Here is a 23,340-nt window from a genome sequence, read left to right as displayed (position 1 = left end):
GATTAGAAGAAAGAGAGGCCAAACATGGCAGTTTATGCATCTGTCAGCCTTGAGATATGAAGCTGCCCTATAAATAAGAGCGTATTATTAGGTTGGTCCTTGCTGTCCTGAGCTGCAGGGTACACGGTGCCCATATGCCCCAGCCACCCTCTGTGCTGGGAATGTTCGGTGCATTGGGACAACTGTCTTCAAGACAGACCTGCTGCGGAGACGCTGGAGTGCTTCAGCATCCCCAAAGGGCAGCAGGTCTGCCTGCAGCATGGCAGGCTTTCTCCCTTGTGCTTAATTTGGGTACAGGAGGGACTGCTGGCTGCCCTTCAGGTCTTTGAGTTGGCATTACTGGCACACCAAGAGCCCCATAATCCCAAAATGGCCAAGGCTGGCCGAACAACCTGGGTGATGCCAAACCTCTGGCTTCTTGGGCAGCCTTGGGGCTTGCCCCCAGCAGGCCATGCATGATGGAAGGAGACAGACTTGGGGAGAACCACACAGATCCCAATTTTTTCTGGGCTCCCAAGGAGGAGGACATCAGTGTCCTGATGGCTTGTTGGTAAGGGACTCGTTATTATCATGGGTGAGGGATGAGTTTGACCCATAAGTCTCTGGTTCCTGATGGAAAAGGGTCCTGAGCCACGAGTGTGAACTCACGGGGGCACAAATGTAGGCAGGTCTTTCCCTTTCAAGAGGGATAGCAATCCCTGAGAAGACAGGAAGGAGCAAGGCTGGGAAAGAGAAGTGTGTGTTTTAGGGGATATGGGGACTGCACACACCTCCCCAGAGAAAAGAGGGTCTGCTCTTGAAGGATGTTTGCATTTTCCTGCTGGGAGAAGCAGACCCAACCATGGTAAATAGGCTTGTTTGGGTGAGGGACACCCTGAAAACAACCCTGGAGAGGAGATAAACCTCACAGGAGGTTTGCCCACACTGTGTGGGCTGGGAAATCTGCTTGGACCTTCCCCTTCAGCAGCTTACCTCAGTCCTGCCCTCCTGCGCCGCTCCCCTTACCTCTCCTTCCCTGCAGATGAGTAATGCCACGCGTGCCTTGCCTTCTTCCACGGCACCCAGCACCCTGGGACCCGGCATGGTGGCCAGGCTGGCCTCAGCCCCACCACCCCTGGCCCTTACCCTGCTCACGGCTGCCCACAATGACTCCCAGGACGACCATCAGCTTTTCCTGACCACGACGGCAGCGCAGGTCATCTCCGGCATCTTTGTGTGGTCGGCGCTCATCGTCACCTTCCACCAGGTACGGGCTGGAGTGGGGACGGGGCTCAGCGCTGGGGTTGACACAAGGGCAAAACTATTGATTGCCCCCAAGTTCATTGCAAATCACTTGGCTCCGGATAAGTATTTCCTCCTGTTGCTGCCCAGAGGAGTTATCTCCAGGGTCGGGAGCCTGGTGCTGGCAGCTCGGGAGGTTGGACTTTGCCCGCACAGTCCCCGAATGGCTGCCAGAGCCAGGAGAGACTGCAGGGCATTGGCACTGCCCAGAGGCAACACCCAGTGGGGTTTCTCATCTGCCACCCCGGGGTCTGTGCCTTTGGGGTGCACACCACTGGCTGCCTTGAAACATACTGCCAGTGGGCATGTTTTTGGGTGCTGCACAGATCCATGCTGCTGAAGGTAGCCCTGGGGCAAGCTGGTGCCTTCGAGCACTGGGATGGGGCTGCACAGGGGCTGGCACAGAGGAGGACACCATTCTCGCACAGTCCTGGGGAAGGCAACCAATTTCCACATGTTTTTTGTGGAAGGGATTGCTCCAGGGACTGGGATGGAGCCTGTCTCACGTGTCGGTTTGCTGCGATGGGTCTGTGGTGGAAAGCCAGAGGTGCTCTCACCCCCAGGAGGAGGGCTGACATGGGATGAGCCTCCTGCAGCCCTGTGGGCTGGGGGTACTTCTGGTTCCCCTCCTGACCAGTGGTAGCCACAGCTCTTGCACACCTGGCACTTTGCAGATCTACACACACCTGAGGAATTACACTGTCCCCAAGGAGCAGCGTTACATCATCCGCATCCTCTTCATCGTGCCCATCTATGCCTTCGACTCCTGGCTCAGCCTCCTCCTCCTCGGCAGCCACCAGTACTACGTCTACTTCGACTCGGTGCGTGACTGCTACGAAGGTGAGCGCAGCCTCTCCTTGGCAGGGAGGCTGATGGCAAAGCAGGGCTCTCGTCTCGCTGACCTGTGTCTCTGGAGCGTCCTGGATTGCACAAAGTGGCAAATCTGCATCTCTCTCATTTCCCACTGTCCCTTCCTCCGTGCAGAGGTTTTCCCCTTCCTTCTCCATCGGCAGCAGGTAGGGGATGCCCCATGGGCAGACACGAGCTGGTGCCTTTCTGATGCCTGCCTGTAGGCTCAGAGGGACCCCAGCATCATTCTCCTGGGGAAAGAGGTTTTCTGGCTGCCTTTGGGGTAGAAATGCAGCTTCTCTAAAGCGGAAGGTAGATGTACCGAAGAAACTGGGGAGTTGGGCTGTTTTGAGATGCAGGGGAAGCTTGTCAGGGTTGAGGTTGCTCTTCCACCTTGTTGCTCTCCCCCTGGGGAATGGAGGGGTGCGGGCATGCGTATTACTTCGGGTTTGGAGTATATGAAAAATAAGTGATGGGGTTGACCAAGAAAACTGTTCAGGACCTGCTCCTTGCTGGCCACCAGCCACTGGTGCTGCTCCTTAGCAATTCTGAGGTCCTTCCATGCAGATGGTCCCTGGCCTTTGCACTCCTGCCTGGGCTTGTCTGGGTGTGCACGGGGGCTGGCTCCGCGAGCACTGCTGGGATGTCTGACTGCTGCCACGTGCACGCACGCACCGTGTGTGCACGGAGGGGCTGCTGCGCCTGCAACAAACCCTGCGCACGTGGTGCGGTGTATCTGACTCTGCTTGGAAGTCAGATGGATTTGACCTGCTGCTCCCCTCGCTGGTCTCCCACCCACCAGTGTCCCAAATCCTGATGCAGTGCTGAGGTGGACGAGAAAACGCCAAAGCAGGAAGGAATGTAAAATGTAACAACCGCCTCCCGAATCTCCATCATCCCTGCTGATTGTGTCCGCCCTTGCCTTGCCAGCTTTCGTGATCTACAGCTTCCTGAGCCTGTGCTTTGAGTACCTCGGAGGGGAAAGCACCATCATGACAGAGATCCGAGGGAAACCCATTGTGTAAGTCCCAGCATCCCGCAAGATCCTTGGCCCTCCACCCGCTTTCCCCATCCAGCAGCCCCAATGACATCTCCTCGGCTTCTGCTTCCAGGTCCAGCTGCTTTTATGGGACCTGCTGCCTTCAGGGTATGTCCTACTCCATCGGGTTTCTGCGCTTCTGCAAGCAGGTGGGTACCCGATGGGGCGCATCAGCTCCGCTCCCCTCCGACGAGGGCTCTCCGGGTGGCCCTGCAGAGAGGACTTTGCTTCACTGCTCTCCCCAGATGCTCTTTTTATTTGTTTTTTTTTCCTCTGAGGGAGGCAGCTCACCCAGCTTGCCGGCACCTGGCCAGCAGCAGGGCGGCACGCTCACTGTCCTTGCCTCTGACTCACTGCTGAGTCAGGGTCTCCTCCCACTGCAGAGCTGAGATTGCCATCTCTGTCCAGTCCCAGGTTAGACTGGACGGCTCTCTAACTCTCCAGGGCTGTGCTGCAGGCTGAATCCCGGCACCGCTCTGTCCCCAAGCCCCCTGGTCCCCCATCTCAGAGTGGCTACGCTGCCTTTCAGGAGCTGCCTTTTGGCAGCCCTGCTCTTTCCCGTCTGAAAACCTTGAGCTGGTTCATATTTCACCCCACAGCGTTGGTCCCTCCTGTGATGGAGAACTGCTCTTTCCCAGGAGGAGAGGGGCTGGGGTGGCAGGAGCTGCAGGGAGGGTGGTGGGATGTCCCTGCTGCCCGGGGTGCACCATGTCTCTCCCCTGTGCAGGCTACGCTGCAGTTCTGCATCGTGAAACCCCTCATGGCGATTGTCACCATCGTCCTGCAGGCGTTCGGGAAGTACCGCGATGGGGACTTCAAGTGAGGATGCTGGGTTGGGCTGGGGAGGGTGAAGGGGACAGGATGGGTCCCTGCTCCATCACAAGGGACAGGGTGTCCTCACAGCCCACCCCCCCAGGGAGCTGCTCCACAGGTAGTGAGAGCACAGGGAGCCCAAAGCACCTGGGAACAGAGACTCTACCCCCAAATAATAAAGGGACGAATCTCCTGTGAGCCATAGTAGGAGATCCCACCAACAGAGGAAAAGCTGAGTGGCCCCCTGCTCCCCCCTTTCTCCCTGCCTCTCCTTCCCCTCCTGGGCTGTGCTCTCCCCTGTGGCAAAGTCACACGCCTCTCCCCCGCCATTTCTTCCTTCCTTGCCTCCAGTTGTACTTGCTTCGTTTCCTGCAGCCCAGGACAGCAGCTCTCTCTCTCCCCACAGCGTCCAAAGCGGCTACCTCTACATCACCATCATCTACAACTTCTCCGTCAGCCTGGCGCTTTATGCCCTCTTCCTCTTCTACTTCGCCACCATGGACCTGCTGCGCCCATTTGAGCCGGTCCTCAAGTTCATCACCATCAAGGCAGTCATCTTCCTCTCCTTCTGGCAAGGTGGGTCCTACCACAGACACCCAGCGCTTCTCCCATAGCTCCACCTGACCGAGGGACACAGGACCAGAGCTATTCCCTCTTCCTTCCCCTGTACAGGGACACTGCTTGCAATCCTGGAGAAATGTGGAGTGATCCCTGAAGTTCAAATCATCGATGGGAAGGAAGTGGGAGCTGGGACAGTGGCTGCTGGCTACCAGAACTTCATCATCTGTATTGAGATGCTCTTTGCTTCCATTGCCCTGCGCTATGCATTCACCTGCCAGGTTTACAGAGAAAAGAAAGAAAACTCAACAGGTAACTCTTTCTCTGTTCTTCCTTCCTTCATGGTGAATAAGGAAAGAGGAGACACCCCCCCTTATAGCATTACCAATGGGATGCTAAAAGCCACCAGAGGAGTGCTCCACGAGTTCCTTCTCCCTCTTCCCTCATGGCATCCATGAGCCACAGCAAGTAGATAGGAAAAGACACCTTAGTGTGGATGGGCAGAATTAGGGGATTATGGTATTATGGCACATGCTGCTGGAGAGGTTCCATCATCTTTGAAACATGCGGCTGTGGTTGACTTTCTTCTCTTTGGTGCTTGCCACCACAAGCTGACGTGGCCCACGATGAGGCCCTGATCTTGAATTTCTAAGAAAAAGTGTCGCTCCAGTCTTGGAGCGCTTGGGCTCATTGACTGATGTCACACCACCCTCCCGCTCTCCCTGTTTTTCAGCAAACCTTGCCCCAATGCAGAGCATCTCAAGTGGGCTGAAGGAGACCATAAGCCCCCAGGACATCGTGCAGGACGCGATCCACAACTTCTCGCCCGCATACCAGCAGTACACCCAGCAGTCAATGCAGGAGGCAGAGCACAAAGCACCGGGGAAGAACGGGCCCACAGCCTCCAGGGTGGAGGGACCGAGCAGCAGAAAGAGCAAAAACATTGAGAAGAGAGTGCTGATCCTGTCGGATGAGGAGCTGTAGGAGACATCAGAGGGGACAGTGACACTGGAGAGGTTTAAACCCATGCAAATGGGAGCTGTCTCAAGCCTGAGACAACCTGGTCTAATCGGAGTACCGAGAAGCCAGGAATTCTACCCCAAAAGCCAGTCTTTCGAAGGGAAGATGCAATAACCCAGGGAAAGGTTAAATCAAATAGTGCCAGCTTCTGCTGTCCCATCTCTACTGGTGTTAGGGACTGGGCTGCCTTTGCTGCTGAGACTAAGCAGCCCTGTGTCGCGGTCTGGGCTTTGCCTCCCCACTGCTGGGGTTTTGATGCCAGCCCCGTCTGTGCCCATGCCGGGGGATGCCAGGCAGGGAGAGGAGCCGGGCTGCAGGATGGATCAGCCACCCTCGCCCTCCTCTTTCCTCCGAGCAGTACTGAGGCCTGAAAGAAATGCTTTTCTCAGCACAGTTCTGCTCTAGTTTCTCCCGATTTGAGTAAAAAATTATCTCCAAGGGCCCCGTGGAGAAAACCAGCCCAGGAAGGTGACTTCACTTCACCTCAAAACCCGGTAAGAGTTGGAAGACGTCATTCCTTATTTTTACATCTTTTCCCCTCTCCTTCTCCCAGAAAAGCCTACACAGTTGTGCAGAAGACCTTTACCAGGGAGGAAGAGTAAGTCATCCTCTTCTCCCTCCAGATGGGGATGCAGCTGTTTGAGTAACTCCCGTGGGAGCAGCGGCAGGACCTCACTCGGGGCTAACCCGTGGCCTCGCAGCTGCATTTCTGAGAGCGGCTGGTGACAGAAGCACTTGTTTATGTCTAAACCAGCTTATCTCTGAACGGATCAGAAGTTAAAAGAGATTCCAGCTTCCTTATCAGAGTCTTCATTAGGGAACCAGACTGTGACTGGTGGTGGTAGGAATGCGCTTACTGGGAACTGTCTGTTCCTCCTAACCCTTCGCTATTTACTGTCCCTGGGCTTTGCCCAACCTGTGGGAAGGCAGGCAGGAGCTGAGCCCAGCCGGGTGACAGTGGTGGGGATAGAGAGATACTGGGGGATGCTGCTGCTTGGGGCAGGACAGCTAGCGGAGGAAGATGGAGGATTCTCCCTGTATCAGTGATGGAGAGCATGCATGCTTCTGTTAAACTTTCTCTCTGGGTTTTTTTTTCCCCAATTTTTAGTCCAATTTCTATTCCTTTGTTAATCAGATGATCCCCAGGAACTGACTTAGGCACTGGCTGGGCTGTTGTTTTGGGGTGGGAGCTGGGTAGTGAAAGGATGAAGGCAAGTCTACAGCCTCAGATTTGCAGTCACATGGCAAACAAACCAACGGGTAAGGCTTAGAGATATTTTACGTGCAACCCCTACTGTTGGTTTTTTTTTTTCCCCTGCTCTTAAGCTGCAAAATGTAAATCACAACATGAAATTATTTTATTTATGAATTTTTTCCTAATAAACAGCAATTTCTACCACAGAGTGAGCAAGTGTTTTCACTTAGGTCAGCAAGCAAAGCCCATGATGTGCCTGTTCTTGCTCTAATGCCAATGCTCTTAAGCTCAACGTCCTCCCTGCCCCTCAATGCTGGCCCAGCAGAAATACCTGCACATGCAGCATCCTGCATATTTTGGCATTCCCACAGGATTTGTGCTTATCTTTTTCACTCCACAAGGAGGGTGTGTGTCCCCTGTTTCCTCTCCTTGCACTGCACCTCTTCCAACCCTTGCCTAAGCTGTGGATGCAGCAGTTCAGAGCTGCTGGATCTGCTTTAGCCAAGCTAAGCCCAGACTCCAGCACCAACAAGACAACCTCTATTTATTACTATTGGAGAAATCTTATCATGCTGGAAGCCTGGACTCCACATGAGCAGCCTATAGCTAGAGCCAGTCTTGCGAGTCCCTCTGCCCTGAAGCACCACTGCTCATACCTGCTCAGCCGGTGAGCCCACTGCCACTTTTCCTGCGATGAGGTCCATAAACAAGAGCCACGTGCTCTGTGCATCCAGGCATCCATCCAGGGTCCTGCACATCCTGGGAGCAGGACCCTCCTGCCTGCAAAGTGCAGCCTCAGTGCTCAGGGATGAGGTTGCTTGGCTTTGTAACACAGCCGGCACTGAAGCAGGGACATCTCTCAGCTGAACGTCTTGGTCTTCACCCCTCTGGGAGAGGGCCAGCCACAGCTGCAGGAACAGAGGCTGCTCTGGCTCCTGGGGGGAGGACAGACTGCAAAGGTGATGATGGCACATCTGTCGGCACGCTCGCGGCCACTGAGATAAAGACTTGCACAAGAACACAGCAAGAAACGGAGTTGTACTTCATTGCACAAATGATCGACTCTGGTGCATAATGGGCTGCATTCATTGCTCTTGCCAGCAGGTGCAATTCCCACTGCAGACAATAACATTTGCCTATTTATGTCAAGCCCTGATTACTGTATTATATGTAAAACAGGTCTTTCTTGCAAGCAAAACAAGGGGGGGGGAAAGTCAGCTGTGACTCATCGAAGTCAGCAGTGTGATACCAGCCTGAAGGAGCCGTGCTGGGCTGGACACCAGCTGGCTGCTGCACCGTGCAACAGCAGGCAACGCTCCTCTCTCCAGCAGGCGCGAGAGTGGCCTCCTGGTCGTCCTTTTTCTTGGAGAAGGGAGAAAGGCAAGAGTTCGCAGCTCAGGCTGGGTGCTGTCACAGCCCTCAAACCATTACGCTGTCAAAACGCATCCACGGGGAACAGAAATATCAGCGGCGCTGCAGGCTGAACGCGTTCCCCAGCAGACACGGTCCTGTGCTCCTCTGCTAACGCGTCTCCTCCACCTCTTCAACAAGGACGTGGGGAAAGCTGGCGGCGAGCACACGGGTGACCTACACGGGAGCCCGGCTGTGCCTGGAGCCACGCCAGCAGGCAGCTTGGGAGGAACAAGCTTTTCTCGCTGCCAGCAGCAGGCTCCGGTGGTCGGCAGATTTGTTTTCCAGTTGTCGCTCGTCCTCGGGCTTTCCCCAAGGACAAGGCTGGGCTGCGGCTATCGGTTCTCCTGGTGCTTTTTGAGCTTGGGTCAGGCAGGTTTAGGACCTGCTCGTGGCGGGGAAGGAAGGTGGCCGCTAGCACCGCAGCAAAGCCAGCGCTCTCACGCACGGCTGTTTGCCGCGCAGCGCCCAGTCAGAGGCAGAGATTTCTTTTTTTTGGGTGCCTGCACCTACCTGCGAGTCCCTGGGCCCAGCTACTAACAGGCAGCAAACTGCCAGACCCGCATCGGAGAGCAGGATTTGTGCTCTAGCAGCCCTGTTCACAGAGACTCTTCTCCCCACGGTTCTAGGACTTTCTCCTCCCCTAAGCATGGTGAAGGTTGAGTTTCCTTTCGTTGCTGAACCTCCACCTGGCTCATTCCTGATGCCCTTCTCCTCCTTCACTAATAATGCTCCTCCATCCCTCCAACAGACACAACTGGCCCATCTCCCTCTCTTTTCCTCTCCACTGTCACCAGCTCCTCACTGCCATCTCTCCAGGCAGGAGCTGAAGCAGCTGATGATGATTTTCTTGCTCAGCACAGTGACTGCAATCCCTCCCCAGGCTTCACCCACATCCCAGCTCAGCCAAGCCTGCCTGGCCCCACCTCTGGCACCTAATGACCATCCATTACCTGCTGACACACAAAGCCTTTTCAGCCCTGCTTCTCTCCACTTTGCCCTACCTCTAATTCCAACTTTGGCCAACGCACCCGTCTGCCTCCAACCTATTGATTCAACCCAGCACAGGCCAAGCATTTTCCTCCTTCAGCTGTCCCCTAAAGAAAATCAACCCCTTGGAATAGGGGATTAAAGCTACCATGACCCCTAGGAGCTCGCTAGCAGAAGGTACCACCTCTTTAAAGCCCAAACAGGGAAAAACAGAAAGATGAAATAGTGATGCAAGGGGTTAAAGCAGTTTATTCACAAGCAGTCGCATAGGAAAGCAGTGAAGGGATATTTATTTCACAACCCAACGGAGGAGATGGGAGCGTCTCTCTCCAGCACTGCGACCTGTCTCACAGCAGAGGGTCTCCAAGCCAAGAGCAGCCTTGCGCAGCCGGCTCTCAGCATCACAACTGCAGACAGGTGCCTGCTGAGCTATCGGTCCCCACTTGTACTACCAGAAATACCCACGGATTGATTATACACAAAGGTGCAGCCTGGGTTAGAACAGATAGACACGGTCTGAGCATGGGATCTACCAGATGAGCAGCGTGGACAAGAGCTAGCCCTTGAGAATCTTCCAAATACACCAGGGAAGCACCACGGCACGGCTGGGAGCTGGGCGAGCTGGCTACGCCAGCCTTGGTCAGATGTTTGCAAAAGCCCAAATGGCCGTCACACTCGCCTTCGCCCAGCCTGCCTCCTAAAAACACATCGCTCACCGGCAGCGCCACAGCCAACAGCCAGCTGTATGCTGCACCAGGGATGGGCAGGCAAAAAAAAAAAACCCCACGGAAAACACTCCACTGAAGATCAATTCAAGCTCTAAAGCGCTGACCATAGACCAGGGCAAGTCTGAAACCAGAAAATGCTTTATTGGAAAGGTACAAAAAAACCAGTCACTGCAGCTAAATTTACAGCAATAAATTACGTTGTGGCTGTCAAGAGAAAGTAATGGACACATACAGAGGGCTATTCGCCTTACAAACAGGAATCCACATTGCTTGGTATATCAATAATTTATTTTATAATAAAAAAGCAGCACAAAAATAAATATTGAAATGAAATTACTGAGTAACCACAGAGGATAGAATGAGCTGGTGATAAAAAACAACTTAAAACAGAAGACTTCTATCATTAAAAAAATGAAAGCAAGTATCCACCATCTACGGAAACACCCCAGCAGACTGAAATACAGACGAAGGAAAACAAATCCACGTTACAAAAGTTTTTCATTTTTGTTTCGTTTCTTTTTTTTTTTCTTTTTTTTTAAATAAAAACAATCATGACAATGAAGTTTAAATGATTCGAGAGAGAAAAAAAATGCCACCACCTCCTCCTCCCCGGGTCTGAGCCGTCCGGTGGCCTGACCGCTCCGCGCTCCCCGTGGCATCGCGCCCAGCCCCGCCACAGCTCGCCTCCGCATCGGCTCACCCTCGTCCCCTCCCCGGCCGTCCCCGGAGCTGCTGCGGTGTCACCCAGGTCTCTAAGCTTGCGCTTTGCGGTCTCCTCCGGGCAGACGGTAGAGTTGGGCAAGAGCAGAGACGCTGACTTGCTTCAAAAGGATCTGGAGCTGCCCTGGAGGGAAAGGTTCCCCGCTCCCAACGGAGAGCACAGCAAACACGTCTACAAGAACAGAGATGTCCCTCCCGGTCCCTGCCCAACGCTTTCGTCTTCTCCTGCCTCCCACCCAGCCCGCGGTTCCCCACGTCACACTGCGGATGGGGAGCAACCGAAGAAAGGCCAGGCCCAGGGGAGAGGATCTCAGCACTCAAATCCAGAGCCCCCCCGGCTCCTCAGCGGGGCAGGGGGGGGAACAAATTAAGAGGGGCAGAGAAGGGAGCCCCGGCATCCAAACTACTGCAGCAAAGAGACAAGCGAGAGGTACGGCTGCGGGGGAGCGCTGCCGGAGCAACTCCGCAGGCAGCGGCGCTCGCCCTGGGTGTCAGGCTTGCAAGTGCAGGACGGAGAGAAAAAAAAAAAAAAAAACAAAAAAAAAAAAAAAAAAACAAACCAAAAAAAAAAAACCAACAGAAACAAGCCGAACCCCAGAGGAATGCAATGCGACAACCCCAAGCTGGAGGGCCCTCCAGGGCGGAGGGTGGAGGAGCTGGGTCTCCAATGCGGTCAACAGCTTTCGGGTCATTCCTCCCTCCACGTTACCTTGCAATTCTGATCCCTCTGTGGAAGTTTAGCCAGGACATTTCATTCCCCTCCAGGTCACCACCCAGGGAGCCCTGGACTGGCAATTTGTTTTAATAAAGATTTACAGTATCAAACTTGGAAAAAAAATTATTTTTTTTTTTTACGAAAAATCTGTACGATAAAATGTATATAATTATATATTTATATATATATTTCTCTCTCTTTAAATATTTCCACGTGGTCCTTATGGATATCCAATATGGATTACCTACCATGGCTATGGTATCAACAGCTTTAACAACACCCAGGCCTCTTGTTCTTTATCGAGTGACCAGAGATTTAAGTGCCTACCAGCACTAAACTAGCAATCACTTGGACAAGCCTTTGGCACCCTTCCAAGAACTGGAAAAAAAGAAATACTTGGCCACAAGGGAAGTGCCACGTAAAGATATGTTTCTCAACTCATTCCAACAGCAAGAAGACCCCACGGAACAAAGTTCGACCTCCATCCCCCTTGGTGCGACTGGTTTGATTTACCCTGCGGGGGGTCAAGGGCAGCCAGAGGGTGTTCCTATCTAGCCAGGAATGTTATGGAGCTCTGGAGCTGTTTTAAAGACTGGAAGCATTTGGGCATTTTCAAGTCAACTGGCCTTTTTCATTAAAGTTTTCATTTAAAGCCCCAACAGTGCCAGGAGTCTCCATTTTGCCTGTTTTCGGAGGCACCTGTAAGGTCTGGGAAAGTTTCCAATGTCTGTGAGCTGGAGAACATGAGAGGACCAGGAAATGACAGTAACATCTTTCTCTTCCTCAGCTTCTGCTGTGGGAGTCAATAACTGGTACTGATACACAGGACATCGATCTGCCTGTTCGGAGATAGGGAGGGAGTGGAGGAGAAATGAGGTAACGCTAAGTGTCATCCAAACTCTACGTGTTGGAAAATCACTTGAAGGAAACTCCCTGCTCCCCTCCATAACATGTGGATCTGGCAGGGGTAACGAGCCTTCAGGAAGCGTTTCACTTACTTACACCCTTTCTGGCTCAGTAAGGTCACGGATGTCGATGTTGAGGACTGAACGAGAACCAAGTCTGAGGTTTCTCTTTTCATTAACCTATTTCACAAAGGACCCTCCTGGGAAATCCAGAGACTCCGATGACAAGGTGAAAAAAAAAGGAAAAGCAAGCTAACAACTTCTTCCAAAGACAAGTTGGGCTTCACTAAATTTCTACAAACTTACTGCCATTCAAGGCAAGACAAAGCCTCAAACAACAAATTATACTGGGTGTCAGATGCCAGTTCACTGTCCCCTTTGCAACAACGGTGGCACTCGCTTATTCTCTTTCAGTCCAAAACACTCGTGAGTTCTCCGTGATCTTTGTTTTCTGTTCTGGAGCCCAAATCCTCTAAGCTCTTCTCCTCATCTTAAACTTCAGCAATCTCATTCTCTTCTCACCTGTGTGACAACAGGCATCGTCCGTTCCACAAGTCTCTGACCTGCCCTGCAAAACTCACAGTCCCTTTTCTTTCCTACTTCAAAAAGAAAAAAAAAACAACAACAAAACACACAAACACCAACATAGCTATTTTTTTTTTTTTTTACAGTGACCTGGAAACATTCGTCTTTTCAGCGCTGCTGCGCAACAGCAGAATCTCTCCTTTCAGCTTCCCACCTCCTGCCCATTGCCAAGCCAGAAATCCCTCCCAAACCATTGCTCAGAGCCATACGAACTACTTCTCGATCCCAAATCTTCCATCCCCTACACACACACCCATTTTCCATCCTGCGCTCCATGCGCCTCTCAGGATAATTCACCCATTCCCAAGAGAAAGCGTCAAGTTTCAGGGTCACATTCACACAGGTTGTCTGAACACTAAGGATTGTTCACTGTACTCTTTGGATCCCAACTTCAGCGCCTGACATGCCATGGAGAGGAAAAGACTCTTCCAGCTCCCATCCGACCTCCCCATAGCCCTTCTCTAGTCATCAAAGACTGGTAAGCCCAGCTCTCCAGCTGGGATGTCCATTGCTAACCTACCAACGCTTTTGCCAAAGAGGAGGCTCTATAACTTCTCTCCTCCCGTCTGAACGCTATTGCCCTCTAGTTACACTTCAGTGCTTTAAAATCATCTTTCTGAAATACTCTGCACAAACCCCTTCTCATAGTGCTGATCCCGGCAGAACTGCCCCACCGTCTCGCAGCCAGCTCTGCCCCCACCTGGTAATACTTGCAGCATTTTTCCTCCTCATCTCCCCTTCTCCTCCCCATCGCACAGCTCTTCACAGCGTTTACTGTGCCTCCTTCCCTTAAGCTTCAGGGAATCCAGAAAAAAAAAAAGCTGCTACTTCAAGACTGCGGATCATTTGGAAGAAATAAACTGCATAAATATACCCAATTCACAGGCACACCTTAGGGAAGGAGCTATCGGGAAACTTGGGCTTGGAATAAAGGAGGCTGCAATGTAGTTTTTATAGGCCACACAGGTAATGGGGCATATTAAAATATGTAAAATATATATTTTTCCATATTTTAACAGCATGGATTGAAAACAAAAGGTTATTCCTAACAGGTGTGGTCAGACCCAAGCATTAGTCTCCATCGTCCTCCCGCTCCCATCCACTCATAGCAGGATGAAATCTAATCCAAAAAGCCTATATCCCTGCCCTCGTAATATCAGATGGAAGCGGGGAAGGTAGGGGAGACCCTTCTTACAGGGAGTAGGATGCCACTAGAGGAAACTCTTTTTTCCATACGTTCATCTCACATGATGATTTCTACGGTCCGTCTGTTTCCTGGCTCTTGAGCATCATTCACGAAGACTCCGGAGGCTCCTCAGGTATCTTCTCTCAGCTGGAAAGTTGCCCACAGCTGAGAGGGGTTTGGGGAGGCAGGGGAAAGAAGGAAGCAGATCTTGCAATTTGTACTGCATACAGAGCTCAAATCCTGGACACGAGAGGTTGATGGAGCCACCGAGTCCAGATAGAAGCAGCCAGTTAAGTTCCCTTTGTAGATTTGGGGTTTTTTTTCTTTTTTTTTTTTTTTCTCTCTATATTTTGCGCTTTTGGAAGAGAATTGTTAAAATGCCAATTCTTGACGTGACCAAGGACTCCGGAACAATGCATAAGAGCCTTTTCCCCTCCCCTCTGAAAGGCTGCTAGTTCCCCCCACCGAGGACACTAGGATGCTGCTGAAAACGGCACAGAACTGGATGAGATTTCGGCTGATTTCACAATGGTGATGACACTGGTGGTGGCAACTTTGGTCGGGGTAATAGGCCCTCGCGCCACAGTACGAGCAAAGGTCTGGAGTGCTTCGTACTTGGAGCGCAAGGCGTCCAGCTCTAGCTTCATGCTGCTGTTTTCTCTGGCCAGCTTCTCCACCTCTTGCTGCAGCTCAACCCGCTGCCTCTCTAGCTCCTCTTTCTGAGTCACACGCTTGATGCGGCAGCTGGCAGCGTAGCCCCGGTTCTTCAGCGTGCGCCTCCGCTGCTTCAGACGGATGACCTCCTCTTTGGTGAGACCCCTCAGGTGCTGGTTCAGCTCCCGTACGGACATTGACACGAGTTCATCATCACTCAGCACTGGGGCATTCTCTCCTGACTCCTCCTTTACCTGCAAATACCAACAGCACAGGGGTAGCAGCAACCCTATGGGAACAGAGGTTCTGGACAGCGAAAAGAGACAGGCCACCCCTCAGCAATGTCACACCGCTACCTGGAAAACACCCCTGAAGCACTGCAGAGAACACATGCTCCACTAAAACATCAGGGCAAAACATGGCAGAGATCCGAGCACTGCTGTCATCTGGGTTTGGGTAACCCTCTTAAGTCAGAGAAAGCAGTGAGCCTTACACAGCCAGTGTGAACTGAACAGTGAGATTTTTAGAGATAAATGTAAAGCAGACTGAAGCCCTTCATGTTCCTTTGTCAGGACCCAGAATTCATACCGAATGCTAAAGATGACACCTTTCCCCGGCATTATGCTGGGACACCAGTGCGGCATCTCAAAAACAAAATAGCTACTTGTATGCAGGGTTTAATTCGGCATTTTGTGGCTTTTCATTGAAGACTGCTCATACAAGCAGTGAACAAAACCAAGCCTGCTTGCCTTCAAGGACCACAGCCTGATTTGGTTTTCCTGGCGCACAGGCCAGAGACTGAAATTATATGAGAAAGACACCACGGCCTTGTGCTTTTTTCTCAAGCAGGTTTGCTGCCACAATTACTTTCAGAATCATAGAATCATTTAGGTTGGAAAAGACCTTTAAGATCATCAAGTCCAAAACCTTTAAGACATCATCCTTTCGTCTCTTCAGAGACTGCAGGACATCTGGAATGACAAGCTAAGACACTGGAAAGAAACTGTGACAATGCGCGCACAACCCATGTGCAGACTGCCCACCAAGCTGGTATGTCCGAGGCATTTACCGTCTCATGGATCTGAGAAACACCAGCTGAACACATTCCTTCCCCAGTGCCTCCCAGCCCTGAGAGCAGTACTTCACTGACGGGCCTGGGAACACTGGTTTCAGGATGCTGCCAATACCCGCTATGGTCAAAAGTCTCTTGGATAGCAACTGGAATACGCTAGCCTCCACCCCATCCCAGAGACTTTAGACTTCTTTCTGGGTATTGCCGGTATTCTTCTACCTTAACCTTTCCTGTAGACAGTGGGAAATTGCGTTGGCACCCATTTCTAAGAGTCTCTCAGAATGAAAAAGAACAGTCAAGTACAACTGATGTCGCATGGAGCGCGGTTCTGCGACAGCCTCCCCTGCCACCCAGCGTTGCCCGCTCAGCCTTCTTCCCTACCTTTAATGCCTTGTTCGGTTTGGGATTAGTCGTCATAACCTGAGCACAGTCTTCCGGACAAAAGTGCTCAGAAATTGCAACTGGAAAAACAAAACAAGATTTTCAGGTTACGATAATCTCAGAGGTGAAGGTACAAAGAAGACACCCAACACGTGGGCCAGACCCCCAACTCATCCACCATTAAAGAAAATAACCAGACGGCGGGACGGACTCAGTTTACCCCATTCAGATACGAGAAAGAGAAATCCGCGTTGACAAGCGCATTGCTTTTTAACACAAAGACCTCGTGTTTTGCTATTAACCACACTAAGATTAAGCAGGGAAGACAAGGCAGGGAGGGGGAGGAGAGGACACCAGCTCCCGCCTGTAAACAACAGTTAGGCTAACCAGCGTACGCTGCCTTGCGATCCGTCACCCCTTCTCAAGGGGAGCGCGGAGCGCAGCCTCCCAGGCCCAGTCACTAGCTCACCTCCCTCCGGAGGAATTCCAGACGCTCAGAATGGCCTATTAGGGACTGAATTAAGAGTTACCTCCGCTCATAAAAGGCACTGAAAAGCCACAAGACAACAACTCCCTTCGTTCTTATTTTGATTATTATTAACCCGGCTGGAAATTGAATCAGCAACCCAGGAAGAAGCTGCCTGGTGTGTAACCTGCTTTCAGTGGCGTCCCCACCCAAAGGAGATGCTACCAGAAAACCCAAACAACAGAAACAAAAGCCCCCTGACAACAAAGCAAGGCAGGAGTTCACCTCTCCCAATGCACCAAGACTGTTGCTTCCCCATCCTCTCGGCCCCAGGCTGCGAGAGCCGACCCGCCTGGTATTTCTAGCGACGTGGAGGCATGTCCACAGACAAGAGAGACCATCCCCTCGCCCAGACGCTGCCCTTCGCTCTCACCTTAGCCGGCGACTACACCCCTTCGATCAGCGCCTCGCAGAAAAAAAAAATCCACCTGCCCGCACCTCCCATCCAAAACCTTCACCCCGCGGTGACGGGTACCTTACCGCGAGAGAGGCGCCCGCAGCCGTGCCACCATCACAGCCTCTGCCTATCGCTCCCCCAGCGGGGAGGGCGCGAGGCCCCGGTTCCCCCCCCCCCCCAAGACGCACGGCGGCTTCGAGGGTTGCGCACCCAGCGGCACCGCAGAGCGCGCAGCCTGTCTGGCGGGAGTCCTCAATCTCTTTCCACCCCCCCCCTCCGCCAGCCCAGCCCAAACCCTCCCCATTTCCACGTCTGCATCGTGTCACACATCCTAATCATTCATGAAAAACCCTGCCAAAGCATCCCAAGCATGATTCCCTTCTGATAGTTGCCATGGTGACCTTGGGAAAGTAGCCAACCCGGAGACAGTCGTCATGGAAACAGAGAAGCCCAAAAGCAATAATGACTTCAGGTCATGTCTGTGCAAAGACATCACGAGGTCGTCGGAGAGTAAACAAACTCATTCATATCTGCAAACAGGGGGTGGCGGGATTTGGGGGGGGGGGGGGAAAGGTGGGGTGCGGGGACCGGTGGGAGCCGTGTGGGTGAAGGTGCTGGCTCAGCCCGCGCTGCTGTCACTTGAATTTTAACATTCGAGACACCTCATCATCACACGACTTACGTAAAAAAACCGAGATGAAGAGCAGGGGGGAGAAGAAAAAAAAAAAAAAATCCCATAAATGCAAAGCTGCGAGATACTATCCTAGATATTAGGGAGTGTACTTAGGCACCTCCTCTATTTTTAAGCCCGAGACAGCACAGCTCTCCATGTCTGGAGGAGGGACAAGGACAGCCGCACCGCGCACCAGCCAAGATGCTCCGTGATGAATGGACCGCTTACAGCAACTGGTGTGCGCCGCGTTTTCTAGAGCATCACCGAGTCCTTCCCTCCTCTGCCTCCAGCACCCAACCCGACCCTGGGCACACCTCCACCGGCCCCAGCCTCACCGGGACCTCCGGAGCGGACCGGGCACGGGACAGGGGACCAAACCCCGACCCCCAGCCCTGAGGGACGGGGAACGGGCCCGACCTCCGGCCGCTGCCGGGCTGCGAGTTTTACACGAGGGCCGACCGCTGGCAGGATCTCCCACGAACGCCGGAGCCTCTTCGGACGCCAACGTTGCCCCTTTTCGCCATCCATCGCCTTTTTTTTTTTTTGCCCCCGCCGTTTCGCCGCCCACCCCCCTACCTCCAGGCTGGAGGCGCAGACCTGTAGGCGCTAGGACGGAGGAGGAGGAAGGGAAAAGGAAGGAAAAAGCTCCTCGTCTCTCGGCCAAACGGTCCCGGCGAGTTCAGGAGAGCCGAGGCGCTGGCAGGGCGTAAAGGAAACGGCCGGCAGCCCCCTCCCTGCAGACGCAGAACGCCGCGGGCCGCGCAGGCAGTTGGTGCCATAGTTATGCAGTGAGTCACCAGCTGTTTACAGAGTTTTGAGAGCTCGCATTCCCACAGCATCAGAGAAAAAAAAAAAAAAATACTCTTCCTTTCCCTCAGCATCCCCCTCCCTCGCCGCCCCCGTCCCTACAAGGAAAGGGGCACGCTGTGCCGTCCCGCTGGCGGCACTCCGCGCCGCTAAAAAACCGGAAAAGGAAAGTCAAAAAGGAGGGGGAGGCCGACGACAGGCCCCGTCACACCCACCCGTTACACAAAAAGCCCTTTTGATCCTCACCCAGCGCGTCTTCAAAGCGCTTTCCACGCCGGGCCGATGGAAAAACTGAAGAGGGCCGCTTGGCCGCGCGGAGACGGAAAGAAACGTAAAATATCGTGGAAAACAAGAGCCGAGGGGTGAGGTTGCCGCCGGCGGGGGTCGGCACGCCAGCCACCCCCAGCGATGCTCCGGCTCGGCGCGACAAAACCCCATCTCGTCACCTTTCGCACGTTCCGTGCCGCCAAAGCGACGTCTCCTTACCCCGCGCGTTCCTCGGCGGATGCCCTCGCGCTCGGTACGGGGTCTCGTGCCGCACGGCGGTCTCTCCCCGCACGCCAAAGCGCCCTGGATGGGCCGGCATCCCCCCGAGACGGGCCGGCATCCCCCCGAGACGGGCCGGCATCCCCCCCGATTGCACCGGGGCTGATGGGCCAGAGCCGCCACCGGCACAGAGATGAGCAAGGAGGTTCAGAGCACCGCCAGGAATGGTGATGCCGGGCCCCCTTCCAACAAGGGTGGGAAATTGGGGTCTGCCCCGACCCTAAGGGCAGGATTTGGTAGTGCAAGTAGGAACACTCCAATAGGCTCAAGTCTCGCACGCAGGCACAAGTGCCAGGGCAAGTCTTATCTCCGCGCCAGGTGAACCCACAGGTGTGGTCCAGGCTCCGCTCGAAACCCATACAACACCACTCGCAATCCTCACCAACAGTCCTCCAGGGCCTTGGGCTCCATCTCCATCTCTCCGCCTACATAATCCTTCCCATCAGGATTATTTGGGACTATTTAGCTACCAACAACAAGCAACTAAAATCAGCGTGGCATCTCCCACAGTTAGGAGGCAAAACCCCGCAACAAAATCGTAAACCATCCCGCAAACGTGTCACACCCAGCAGCGTTCCCTAAACATGCTGCGCAGGGGTCTTCTGGGACCCTGCCTGCGATTTGATTATTAGAACCCTTTTAGTCTTTACCCTATTCCTGCCCTTCTTTTCTTAATTGCGTTTGCTGCATCACGTCTAAAATTAGGAGCCCAGCTTTTTGGAACAAGGACCGCATTACATCTCTAGTCTGTAAGCGGTACGACACACTTTGAACGCTACATAAATAAAGCAGCGAGTAGTAATACACCAACTGTAAGGGGCAAAGGCTTTTCCAGTGCAGCTCCACGCTTGTACTTAAAGCAAGTGTTTTGACTGTGGGTTACATAAAGAGCCCTTGTAATTCTGCAATAGTTACCCATTGACAGCTCTTGCCAACACCCTCTCCCTCTCTCAGACGACTCCTATGCCTCTTGCAGCATCCTCCCAAAAACCCGGAGGTCTCCAGCTGACATCCCAAGCCTGCTGGTCTCAACTTAGACCGTGTAGAGACCCCAGTTCCCTTTGCTTTGAAAGGGGAAGACGACAGAAAGCGTGACTTGGGCAGAGGTAGGACAGAGCTCGCTTTCCACACAAGGTTTGCAATTAAGAAAGAAAACATGCCAGAATGAGATTTCAGACTTTCCACGCTACAGGGCTTTCAAAGTGCGTTACGCGTTAAGGAATTACTATAAAGTCACTGCCGACACCCGGCAACTGCAGATGAACTTGAATTTTAAAAAACTCTTTCTACACTGAAAGACAACCCTAGCCAGAACATGAGTGCCTGGCAGACAGCCCTGCTGGTGTTTAGCTTTCATCCTCAGACACGTACAGCAAACTGAAAACATGCAACCCTCACCGTCAGCCAGGCCAGCGACAACTTCCAGAGGGCAGAAAAACAGCGTAAGGTTCAGGCAGCGATGGGGATCTCTGCCACCGCGTCTCAATTCAGCACCGACGGTTACGCAGGGAATACTCTACTCATTCCCAAATGCGGCGATTTAATTCCCAGGCAGCTGTTTTAGTTAAATTCCTCATTTATCCGCAAGTTATTCCCAGCTCCAGAGCGCTAGCCAAATGGATGTGCCTACCAAGGATAACATCTGAGCTGACAGGTGAAGGGAACTACAGATGCTTAAATCTTCGTCGCCGTGCTTCTGCCGCTCGGAGGCATGACACGGATTTCCAGCACATTGCAGCATGGTAGGCAGAGCACCATCCCCCTCCCCATCATTCAAAAAGCCATTCTCCTGCTCTGACAATCTTCACACATCCTGTAAAGCAGACTGACGCTTGTCACTCATTTGTAATGAGAGCGGGGAGGGACGGCCTGATGGTGTGAATCAGAGAGTAGAAGCATATGCGAGGCAATATACTTGACATGAAGAGAGAGAAGACACAAGGAGGGGGTGAGTCACTGTTTACTGTTCTAGAGGAGCTCCACACAGCCCTCGCCCAGCTGGCCAGCTTTCCATTTCCCTTATGGATCGGAACCAGCATCCAGCAGTAAAGAGGAGATTCAGGAACCTTCAGAGCGCATTTGAGAGCTGCCAGGACACAGCTCTCTGAGGCACTCTCTGGGGAAGCCTGGACATGGATCAGACAGTCTTCAGTGGTTTGGTAAACAACCTACTCAGATGCTGCAGAAAGCCTGTGGTTAGGGAGCAGAGGATAGGGAGTACCAGGAGGGTACGCTTGCGTGTCACCTCAGAAACTTCATGGTGGAGGTGGCTGAAGAGGAAAGGTACGCGGCAGCCAGCCCCGGTACTGACAAGCATACAGCACATTTCCCATCACGCGCTTATAAAACGCGGTGACAGAGCCACACCAGAATTACGCCTCAGCATCACTAGCCCAGAGACGAGTTCCCCCCGGACAGCCGAGCTGAGCCACCGAGCAACAAATAACTTGCTCGGATGCACAGCCGGATCCTGGGACAGAGCTGGGATTGGGATTCCTAACTTCGCTGCTCCTGACCCCACGTGCCAGCCGTCGAGTTGGATGTCTTCTCCGACTGCTAATAATGGAACATAACGGCATCGCTATTCAGGGTCCTGCAATATTGCAAAGCAGCGGGATTTGCTACGCAACCCGTCCCTCCGCTCAAGAGTTTAGTGGCAGGGTAATTGCTCTCATTACTGCCTTTTCCTCCTCAGTTCTTGTGTTGACAGTCACAGAGCACTGCATCGCTTGTGCTTGCTTCATGCTTTGAAGCCTCTCTGCCCGAGTTTGAAGATAGCCTGAAACAATAGCTCAGACAGAAGTGGAAACTGTCGTTCATCTCTACAGGGTGCTGAGCCTGAAACTTCCTGATAATTGAAAGTGCTAGCACTGCTCAAGTATTTCACAGCTGGATGTTTACAAAAATGATCAGCGAGCGAGCTTATCCCACAAACCCTGACTGCCGCAGGGGCCAGCGCTCCCAGCTGTCCTTTCTTCGCTTCCCAAACATCTCACACAGCTAGAGATTTTCAATACCAAGTTCTGCAGCGCATTCCACGCCATTAATCATCTTCCAATGTTGATGGAAAGAAGAGTGTATCGAGCTGATCTGTATTTTTCCCTTTCAGGAGGCACACAGCAGTACTGAACTCCTTGCCGCAACAGATTGCCGAGATGGGCGACGGCGCAGTAATGACATAAAACATGACAAAGCACGCTGTCCTTGACAGGCAAGCAAAAAAAAAAAAAAAAAAAGCTAACAAATTTCTGCCTCTGGTTCAGAAACACTTGCGAAGCAGGGTACGAGCCTGGCGTAACACAGCCAGGAACATTTAACGCAACTGAGGTGCAAAGCCCCGACAAGCTCAGAGCTCGCAGACGGCGAGCAGGGCGTCCTGACGGCGAGAACGCCTGTACGCCCCAATCTTGCGGCAATTGCCCTGTTGCTGCCGGACCATCGTCCGGCACCTCCGCCGGTTATGACCAGAGTTAACTCCGGTGCCGCGCAGCCCTGAGTGCTGCCATTGGGCAACCGTGGCGTCCATCACCTCTAGGAAGTGACTGCACGAGGAAGGCTTCTCCGCAGGCAGCACCGCGTACACACGGAAGAAGAGGGGGAAAAAAAAGCGGAGGAACGCATGCCCGTTTCATCCGTGAGAAAAATCACAAGGTAAATTCCTTTGGTGCTAAAACCCTGACAGCACCACAGCGCAACGTGCCGGGCTGGGGCGCAGGGCTGTGCTTCTCGACGGACAGGGCTTATAAAGACTGAAAGTGCAAGAAAAAGGCGCGCAGCTTTCCGGGGGAACACTTTCCTTTTACTGGTTCCCCCCCCTGCCCTCTGCAGTCCCAGCTCAGCTTTAGGACTAGCGCTGGTGAAGGAGGGGGCGGCCAGGTGAAAGCAAAAATGGAGGCCTTTCCCTTTTCTGTAACAACTTTGCCCAAAGGGGGCTCGTTCCTAATTTGAGACCTCATGGCCTGCTTTCAGCAGAACCTGTAAAATAAATCCTCCACGGAGCAGCCCACGAGGGAAGGGAGCGGGCTCTCAGCCTGAGGAAGAGGAGGAGGAAGGAGGTCTCTCTCTCAAACGCGCTGTGAGAGTTCGGAGATCTCGGTTCCCCTCGCTCACAGCCTGAATGGTTCCCCAGTTCACGCCAGTGCCTTGGCAGGGAGCTCAGAAGAGGTTCCCCCCACCCACCCCATTTCTGACTACATCCCCAAACCGTCCCGCGCCCACCTCACAAGTCACACGGCAGCACCCGCTCCCAGACAGCATGTGTGTCCCCTCCCGAGGCACCCCATTTTCAGG

The 23,340-nt window shown here is 53.1% G+C and overlaps 3 protein-coding genes across 3 annotated transcripts in view; 2 read left to right on the top strand and 1 right to left on the bottom strand.

The window, feature by feature from the left end:
- Nucleotides 1–1,021: 1,021 nt before the first annotated feature.
- Nucleotides 1,022–5,524, top strand: TMEM184A (transmembrane protein 184A). The gene is made up of 8 exons (XM_010570283.1): nt 1,022–1,246; nt 1,956–2,121; nt 3,061–3,151; nt 3,243–3,318; nt 3,897–3,988; nt 4,389–4,558; nt 4,655–4,852; nt 5,274–5,524. The coding sequence occupies exons 1-8, from the start codon at nt 1,022–1,024 to the stop codon at nt 5,522–5,524; spliced, it is 1,269 nt and encodes a 422-aa protein (XP_010568585.1).
- An 8,818-nt stretch (nt 5,525–14,342) lies between these two features.
- Nucleotides 14,343–16,210, bottom strand: MAFK (v-maf avian musculoaponeurotic fibrosarcoma oncogene homolog K). The gene is made up of 2 exons (XM_010570282.1): nt 16,102–16,210; nt 14,343–14,902 (listed from the first exon to the last, which is right to left on the bottom strand). Exons 1-2 carry the CDS (start codon nt 16,135–16,137, stop codon nt 14,468–14,470), a joined length of 471 nt encoding a protein of 156 aa, XP_010568584.1. The 5' UTR covers nt 16,138–16,210; the 3' UTR covers nt 14,343–14,467.
- A 6,168-nt stretch (nt 16,211–22,378) lies between these two features.
- Nucleotides 22,379–23,340, top strand: part of LOC104833550 (lysosomal alpha-glucosidase-like) — a 14,789-nt gene continuing 13,827 nt past the window's right edge. The window contains exon 1 of the mRNA XM_010570279.1: nt 22,379–22,701. Within this exon, the coding sequence (XP_010568581.1) occupies nt 22,670–22,701 (32 nt within the window). The 5' untranslated portion in view covers nt 22,379–22,669. The remainder of the gene's footprint in view (nt 22,702–23,340) is intronic.

This window comes from Haliaeetus leucocephalus, unplaced genomic scaffold, assembly GCF_000737465.1.
Source record: "Haliaeetus leucocephalus isolate CR32 unplaced genomic scaffold, Haliaeetus_leucocephalus-4.0 Scaffold295, whole genome shotgun sequence".
NCBI classification, from domain to species: Eukaryota; Metazoa; Chordata; class Aves; order Accipitriformes; family Accipitridae; genus Haliaeetus; species Haliaeetus leucocephalus.
The sequence above is the reverse complement of the archived record's forward strand: the minus strand, read 5'-3'. Positions and strand labels throughout refer to the sequence as shown.

Coding starts and splice junctions, on each gene's coding strand:
- MAFK (XM_010570282.1), bottom strand. CDS start 16,137: ATGACGACTAATCCCAAACCGAACAAGGCATTAAAG. Junction 14,903..16,101: donor AACCGAACAAGGCATTAAAG/GTAGGGAAGAAG, acceptor TGGTATTTGCAG/GTAAAGGAGGAGTCAGGAGA.
- TMEM184A (XM_010570283.1), top strand. CDS start 1,022: ATGAGTAATGCCACGCGTGCCTTGCCTTCTTCCACGGCACCCAGCACC. Junction 1,247..1,955: donor TCATCGTCACCTTCCACCAG/GTACGGGCTGGA, acceptor GGCACTTTGCAG/ATCTACACACACCTGAGGAA. Junction 4,853..5,273: donor AAAGAAAGAAAACTCAACAG/GTAACTCTTTCT, acceptor CCTGTTTTTCAG/CAAACCTTGCCCCAATGCAG.